The sequence below is a fragment of the Chaetura pelagica genome, unplaced genomic scaffold (assembly GCF_000747805.2).
Source record: "Chaetura pelagica isolate M959 unplaced genomic scaffold, ChaPel_1.0 scaffold1106, whole genome shotgun sequence".
In the NCBI taxonomy this organism is placed as follows: domain Eukaryota; kingdom Metazoa; phylum Chordata; class Aves; order Apodiformes; family Apodidae; genus Chaetura; species Chaetura pelagica.
Window position 1 is genome coordinate 87,536 of NW_009953788.1, and position 8,351 is coordinate 95,886.

General features: G+C 42.8%; 1 protein-coding gene across 1 annotated transcript in view; it reads left to right on the forward strand.

Moving 5' to 3' along the window:
• Positions 1-6,060, forward strand: part of SPOP (speckle-type POZ protein) — a 13,604-nt gene extending 7,544 nt beyond the window's left edge. The window contains exons 6-9 of the mRNA XM_010001032.1: positions 296-351; positions 781-903; positions 4,489-4,631; positions 5,605-6,060. Coding sequence (XP_009999334.1) covers positions 296-351; positions 781-903; positions 4,489-4,631; positions 5,605-5,749 — 467 coding nt within the window. The 3' untranslated portion in view covers positions 5,750-6,060. The remainder of the gene's footprint in view (positions 1-295; positions 352-780; positions 904-4,488; positions 4,632-5,604) is intronic.
• Positions 6,061-8,351: the final 2,291 nt, after the last annotated feature.

The following is an 8,351-nucleotide window of genomic DNA, read 5'->3' on the forward strand; positions in this document are numbered from 1 at the left end:
GCTGTGAGGAGAAGTTACTGCACTTCCAGAGGAATACTTGTCAAGAAACATGTATTTACCACCCTTGTTTTGAAAGGACATAAGAAGTTCTCCCACGCCCAGTTTGAAGCTACATCAGCCACGTTCCGTTCTGTCACAACCCATACAAGCTTGAGTGGTTCTGCTGAATTTCTCCTGCCACAGGAGAATTTTCCCTGCATTAGGTAGCAGGACAGTTGTTGTTGTTGGCTACACTTAGCTCCTCCTGAAGAGAAAGAGCTTCTCTAACTCTCTTTTATTTTCCCCGCTGCCGTAGCGCGTTCCCCGGTTTTCAGCGCCATGTTTGAGCATGAGATGGAAGAGAGTAAAAAGGTAAGTTCCTGAAGGAGAGAGAACTTCTCTGGATGGGTCAATAGCTCTCTAGTCCGCTGGTCAGATAACTTTCTTAGGTAGTGACTATTGTCACCTTTTAACTGCTTTTCTCACAGGTCTCTGCTTCAGCTGTCCTGAAGGGAGGAAGAAAGGGATCAAGGAGGCAATTGTTTCCTTTGTTCCATTGCTGCTGCTGAGCTCAAAAGGGCCAGACCCAGGCAAATAACTGTGACGCTGAGTGGAACTGGAAATGTGTATGTAAACGTTATCTTTGGCTAGCATTTCTTTTTTTTTTTTTTTTCCTCTCTTTGCAATTACTAGACATTCTAAATAGTTTGTAGCAAATTTCTGCCCACTGAAAGAGCTTGGGTAGAAGGAGGCCTTTAGCATCTTGTCAGGATCTTAATAAGCTTCATTTTTCTGATGCAGAATCGGGTCGAAATCAATGATGTGGAGCCTGAAGTCTTTAAGGAAATGATGTGCTTTATTTACACGGGGAAGGCACCAAATCTTGACAAAATGGCTGATGACTTGCTGGCAGCTGCTGACAAGGTACAGTTGGGATTTCTGGGAGTTCAGAGAACCAGGGGTGACCTGCATTGTTGTTTTACACAGAGCTTGCTGCAGAAAGCTTTTCATTTGATGGTTGTGGTTGGGCAGTTTCTTTTATTTGGTTGTGGCTTATAAGTAAACCTGGATGGAGTTTAGATACAAACAAGATATCTACAGCTCTGTAGATACAGATCTTAATATATAACAGTCAGGAAGTTTGGACTCTACTGCTCATTTTCAAGGCTTTTCTTAAAATTTCAGAGGACTTCTCTATTCAGCAGAATCTAGCATAAGAGCTGGGGGTGAGAAGAACATTTCAAGGTGGACCTGGCAATATATATATATTATTTATTTTTTTTTAGTGTGATGATTGCCACATCTCACAAGTAGTGTTCTGTCTTGGCAAACAGGGCCTGCTTCTCCTTCTGGTCTGGCTGGTGTCAGCAGCTACAGGAAATGCTCTTAACGTGGTGGATAGCCAAGAATGGGGAAGGTCCTGTTGTTTATTTTCTTCTTGCAGCGGCAGTCCTTGCTGTTTGTGGAGAGAAGGGGTGCACTGGAGGATGCCTCACCTGTGATTTTGCAGGCTCCTTGCCAGGGAGGTGTTGGGGATGGTCTGACTGGGAGGCTGCTGGTTGTCCCCGTGTAGCAGGCGCAGCGTCGTGGCCTCGCCAGCCAGGCAGCCACTGCCTCCTTCCCTTTGCAGCCCCAAGGACAGAAGAGAGTGCTCTGCTGGCCAGTGAGCAACCTTAACCAGTGAAAATTCATCATATATAACCAAAATTTTATTTCCTTTTTTTTTTTTTTCTCTTAAGAGTGAACTTAGTGCTGGTGAAAGATGCCAGTTTGACAGCACTGGAGACTAAAGTTCTGAATTTATCCATGGAACAGGTTCAGCACGGGTAGAAGCAGTGCAAGATTCTCCACACTGCCCTGCCAATGTGCCTCAACTCTGACCTGGAGGGACCACCTCTAGGGGTGAGAGCGTAGTTCAGTCTCCATGCTTCTTCAGTCCTTGGATTCTCTTGGGGGTGCCAGTTAGGGTGGTGGATTTTAAGATGTGGATGCATGTAACCTTGTTCCACGCAACCACCACAGGGCCATCAAATCCCCTGTCACTGCCAACCTGGGCTTCATCAAAACTGCTGATTTCAGAGGTGAAATGCTCCATATGCCATCGTTGGGCCACTGCAACTGGAATTAAAATGGGAAATAATGCAAAGAGAATCTTGGCCTGATTATAATCATTGCCACATTTTATTCAATATTTAAAGAGTATTGATTGAGAGCTCACATACCATCTTTAACTGAGACAAGTGGAAGTAAGAAGCAGTACATTAAGGACAGAACAGGCTTTAACTTTTAGTTTCCTGGCTTTTAATGTAGCTTTTTCCTTTCAAACTCATTGTGTGACTTTTAAAAACCGAAATAAAAAATCTTTCATGAAAGCACATAAAACATCTAATATTTACTCCAGAGACTGAAACAGCTTCTTCTGAGTTCCTCCTGTCTCTTGGGGAAAATATGTAATTAGACCAAAACCAAAACAAAGCACGTCTTCTCAACCCAAGAGATACTATTTCAGCCTCTTGGGTAAGTATGCTATTAGGTAGGGTGGTTTTTTTAAGTGTAATTAAGAAAGGGGGGAAAGGGAAATCTTGGTACCTGAGAGACCAGAATGGCTACTTTTTTGCCCATCTGTCTAATTACAAGCTGAGCTATTTGTTTGTAACAAATATCCAAATAAAAATTGTACGTGCATGGAGGAGAAGATTCAATTTACAAAAAGAAGAATTTTAAGCTTCATTTGCTGCATTTTAAGCTACTGACAGACAATAATAGTAACTAATGGATTGCCCCTTGTTTGAAACTCGTTTAGTTATTGATACAGCTTAAGGAAGTAAATTTGATTTGCCTTCTCAGATACTCTGGTGGGAGAAAACTGCGCTGGTTATGAGTGCCATGCCTCAATTGGAGTAATTATTATTGCCAAGTCTTAAGTGAAACAATGTTTTTATGATCTACAATTATTCACTGAAATTTAATAATAATGGGGTGAAAATCTCAATATCAAATCAATTTATAGTAATAGTGCTTATCACATGGCAAGTGCTCCTGTCGTTATGCAGATGAGCTTGTTACCAGCTCTCAGTTCAGGTTGACAGAGCGGCCCTTACAATCTGGTGTCTTTCCCAAGTGTGGCCTCACATGCTTGAAGAACTTGCATATCATGTCATCTCTGAGCTGTCCAAAAAAGCCTTATAAACAAGATGAAGGATACTCTCAAATGCAGTTATCAGATTAAAAAAAAATTTACCAACCTTAAAGGATTTTTTGTTATTGTTAGAAATGTCACTCAGGTTGAAGTCATGACATGAGACTTAACTGTGTTTAATCTTGGGGACAATTTATCTAGTACCAATGTTATTACTCATATAAGAATTGCATTAGAATTGACCACTCTCCTAGTTCTGAAATGGACTCATGATATCTGAAATATTCAAAAATACTGTTTGTTTCATCCAAAGAGCCACAAACTCCATAATTAGAATGTGCATACCAAGGTTTTCAGAAGTATCTCTGTTCCCAGCTGTGGTACTCCAGAAGACTTGAGGTTTGGGTTTCATTTCTTGATAACAAGTGGCTTAAAAGTTTGCAGAGAACTGACCTTTTTGAAGTCTGCCTGAGAGCACTGAGTTGCTTTTGAAAATCTTGGCTGTGTCTGCATTCTTCAGTGCTGACTGAAGTGCTGCAGAAAGGAGAGTGTGAAATTTATTAGCCAGCACTCTTCTTCTCAGCTTATCCTTTGAATGTCTCAAACGATTGACATGGCCTAACCCTGTGGAGCTAAAAAATGTGGAGGCAAATTCACAATGGAATGGTAGAAACTCTGAGGCTGAGGACATGAAATTAGAATAGAGCCTTTGCCAGGGCGTTACAGACACGCTGTGATGTTTGGTTTCCAGCTGGACAGCCATAAGAAATCAGGGTCATTTGTTTCACATTTTACTATTAAACTAGTAGCACATACTTGAGCAAGGCTGATCTTAGTGTGCAGGTCATTAGTGGCAAAAGAAATGGAGTGCAAGCTGCCTAAACATAACTGGAACACCTGTGGAACATTCCCTGGCAGACAGATCTTCCCACTGAACCCAGGAACACTTGTCATGCAGTAATAGAGTGAGAATAAAGATCTGCCTTTAGCATTCTGTGCCTTGAAGTAACTGAGCTAGGAAGTATTCCAGGTGACCTGAAATTCTCATTTCAAAGCATGACCACAGCACCACTAAGCCTGTCACACAGGAAGGCCAGGATGAGTGCTCTGGTGGGTATGTTTCCTCTCCATTGCTTTTTCTCAGGGTGGGTGCATCATGATTCTCCTCGGTTTGTTGCTTTTTTTTACGTTTGTTTGTTTGTTTTGCTGGTCACTCCTTCTCTGAGTAGAGTTCAGATGCATATAGCAAAGCAGAGCCATCTGTTCTGCATCCTAGAGTAGTTTGGAGAGTGAAGAAGCACAAGTGAGGCTTCATGTCAGGCCTGGTTGGGTGTTCTCTGGGTGACCAAACCTTGGGTTGTCTCTTGCAGTACGCCCTGGAGCGGCTGAAGGTGATGTGTGAGGATGCACTGTGCAGTAACCTGTCTGTGGAAAATGCAGCTGAAATCCTCATTCTGGCTGACCTACATAGTGCTGATCAACTGAAAACTCAAGCAGTGGACTTCATTAACTAGTAAGTTTGCTTTTGGTTGTTGTGTTTTTTTTTCCTTCCAGGGTGCAACAAATCCTGAGGAAAGTTGGTTATTAGCAATAGGATTCACAGCTTGTGAGCTGTCACATACAGGGGAGATTCTTTTAATATAACAGGCTTTTGGTAGATGTAAAATGACTGCCAACTATTTTGATGCCTGGAAACATTTTTAGTCCCATTTGTCAATTAATACAGTGTTTCTCTGCTTCTTGTATTGATTTAAAGTACTTCTGTGCCAAGTAGTTCAGGGTGGATAAGCACTGTGTTCCTGTTGTCCTCCGCTGGGATGATAGAATTAGAAGAGAAGGCTCTGGGGAGACCTTGGAGCACCTTCCAGTGCATGAAGGGGCTCCAGGAAAGCTGGAGAGGGACTTTGGACAAGGGCAGGGAGTGAGAGAACAAGGGGTATGGATTAAAACTGGAAGAGGGGAGATTTGGATGAGACATCAGGAAGAAATTCATCACCATGAGGGTAGTGAGGCACTGAGCAGGTTGCCCAGAGAAGCTGTGGCTGCCCCATCCCTGGCAGTATTGAAGGGCAAGTTGGATGGGGCTTGGAGCAACCTGGGCTGGTGGGAGGTGTCCCTGCTTTTATAGCAGGGAGGTTGGAACCTGATGATCTTTTAAGGTCCCTTCCAACCTTCACCATTCTATGAAAAGACCTGTAAGAACATCCAGTCCAACCTTTAACCTAACTTTACTGACCTACCTCTACCAGCCCACTACTAAACTATGCCTCATGTATAAGCTTTCCATCTTTAAGCTGAAGGACTGTCCAGCACAGAGTTGTGCCAGCAGAGGCAAAGTCCCAGTCTTCACCAAAGATCCCAATCAGACATCCAGAGTTCTCCTAAAACAGTGCGCTATGTTTCTCAGGCATGTGGAAAGCATCTAGTTAGTTAATCCTTTTCATCCCCAGTTGATAAACTTCCCTTTTATTCTCTCTTACTTCTAGTCATGCTTCTGATGTGATGGAGACCTCAGGCTGGAAGTCCATGGTGGTGTCACATCCCCACTTGGTGGCCGAGGCGTATCGCTCTCTGGCCTCTGCACAGTGTCCCTTTCTGGGCCCCCCACGGAAGCGACTGAAGCAATCCTAAAGCCCTGCCTGTCACACCACCCCATGTTTTTCTGGAAGCAGCAACTGTTGCTGCTGTAACCTTGACCACCAGGTAGACAGCGAAATCTGTGGAGCTTTTACTCTGTTGTTGGGGGGAAGAGACTGCTTCATGACACCCAGACTTTTTAAAACAGCACCAAGTAACTTGGGGAGAGGGGGGAGGGTGGGCCTAGGGCTCTGGGGCTGTTCAACCTAATGAATCCCTGTCGCTGCATCGTCTGTGTGTTCCCTTCGACTTGGCTGAGTCAATTAAGTACAGGGTTTGGTTTAGGCACCAACCCAAGTGGGAATATCCCAGCACTGGTACTGGGGGAAACAACGTCTCTGCGTCTGGCAGCACAGAACAAATCGTCAGATGCCTGGAGCAAGAAGACATTTTAGCTTTGGAGAGCATTGAGAGGTTAAAAAGAATTTTCAGTTCAATCCTGAAAAGTACCTGATGGGAGCTCCAGTAGTATTTATATTAAAAAAAAAAAAAGAGAGAGAATTTAAGTCCTTCCAGCTGAGCTAAAAAACTGGACGTTTGTGTAACTCCTTTTTGTCATCCAGCAACAAGAAGATCAGTTTCTCTGTTAGTAGCACTTGTATGTTAATTGCTGAAAAAAAAAAAAAAGGAAAAAAAAAAAAAAAAAGGAAGGAAAATAACAAATCCCACCTTTTATAAAAAAATGACAGGTTGAAGTGAAATGAGACAGTGAAATGCTCAGTGTTCTGGAGGGTGTGAATAGGCTGGAGGCATCGCTTGGCAAGTCTGTGTTGGTTTTGAAAGGGCTAGAAAAGCCTTGATCTGGAGCCTGTGCTGTCTGACAGGAGCAACGGTTACTGTTTTTAGATATTGTGGGAAATGTTTTTGGCATTTTTCCCTGCTTTATTTCCCTCCTCCCTCTTTTCTAAGAAAAAAACAAAAAACAAAAAACAAAACAAACAAAAAAAACACCCGAAAAAAATAATACCAACAAGAAATTTTATTGTTCATGAACGTTGCATCAAACGTCCCTGTCCTGAGTTGCTAAATGATTCTTAACAACTGTTTGTACCTGACTTGCTGACTGTATAGGAGCCAGTCCTGTTCCTTTCTATTAGTCACTCTTCTTACAGGGAAGAAGTTTCAAAATAGCTGGTAACTTTTTTTTTTTTTCTTTTGGAAAATATAAATAATTACTATTTTGTACTGTGTGGTATCTGTTGTCTGGTTTTTCTTTTTGGTTCGTTTTTACGGCTTCCCAGTTTAAAACTGGCTCCCCAAAGGTTCAGTTGATAATGACATTCTGTTCCTGGAGCTCAGATGGGATTTATTTAGGAATGTTGCCTGCAGAATTCCCATCCAAACCTGTGCTATTCCTCCTAACAGGTGTTACCAAAATACTAGAGAGCATTGGCTTTAAGAATTTAATAATTGCTGTGTGAAGCTGACCCATGGTCCTTTCCTTTACCTGTAGCTTTCTAGATGTGGGAGGGGAGAGCAGTGTAAGCTGCTGGTTTATCACATTAAGGTGCAAGGCAGGATGTCTGGGCAGGACAGACACCATCCATTTGTGTCACCATTAACCCCAAATCTCTGAGGAGGTTAGATTGAAATACGCAGCGCTGGGGCAGTGGCAAATGGATCTGACCTTAAGATGGTCAGGTAGGGCATGTAATGGTTTACAGATAATAACTCTGTTTTGTCTAGAAAATAGATTACCTATCTGTTGTCTGATTTTTCATGGTGTTGTCATGCTTCCACTCACAGCCTCTTGTCCCTTGTGTGAAGATTTCCCTTCATACCCTCGTGTGTTTAATCCAGCCGCTATTTTTATCAAATGGTGATTCCTGAGAGGGTCCCTGCCCCTTTTTGTGTCCCCCCACTGAAGCATAAGCACACAACCAACTGTATAGTAAGGCCTTCCTTTTAAGTGATTCACAAATTCCCATCTTACATCTATTGCCTGAATGCTACTAATTCCTTTTATATTGGATTTAAAGTGTGTTTCCTTTTAGGTAAGCAAAGCATTTAGTCCTAACGAGATTCTCCCCACTACCCTGTCAGAATTCAAACCCAGCATTTCCAGCTTATGATTGCATACAGGCATGAAAAGTTCATTGCCAGGTAATTGCATAAGTTGTCTGTGTGGCACAGAGATGTCTAATTATGCTGCAGTAGCTTCATTGTTTACTGAAATATTCAAACCTGAAGGAGACCTTTTATCCTCATCACGTTAGAGTGACCAACTGTTCCAGGAGTGTCCCTGGCTCAGCCTGGCTCTGGGAAGCAGAAATGCCTAGAGGAAAGTAAAAAGGGTGTTCACATGTCCTCAGCCTTCTTTTGAGGAGATGTTTACAGGAAAGCAACACAAATTTGGCAGCCTCCTTTCCCTGAGGATGGGGAGATAACCTGCAGGAAAAGAATCTGTTCTGGGGCTTGTCTGTCCCAGCCCTTCCTGCAGAGCCAGGTGAGGCTGCAGCAAACACTGTCCTGGAAGGTCTGGAATGAGATCCACGAAGGAGGCAACTTATTCAGATTGTTTCAGTTGCAGGTGAATTAATGATTTATTTGTCAATTTCACTTTTTTTTTTTTTTTTTGGGGGGGGGGGGTGTTTGT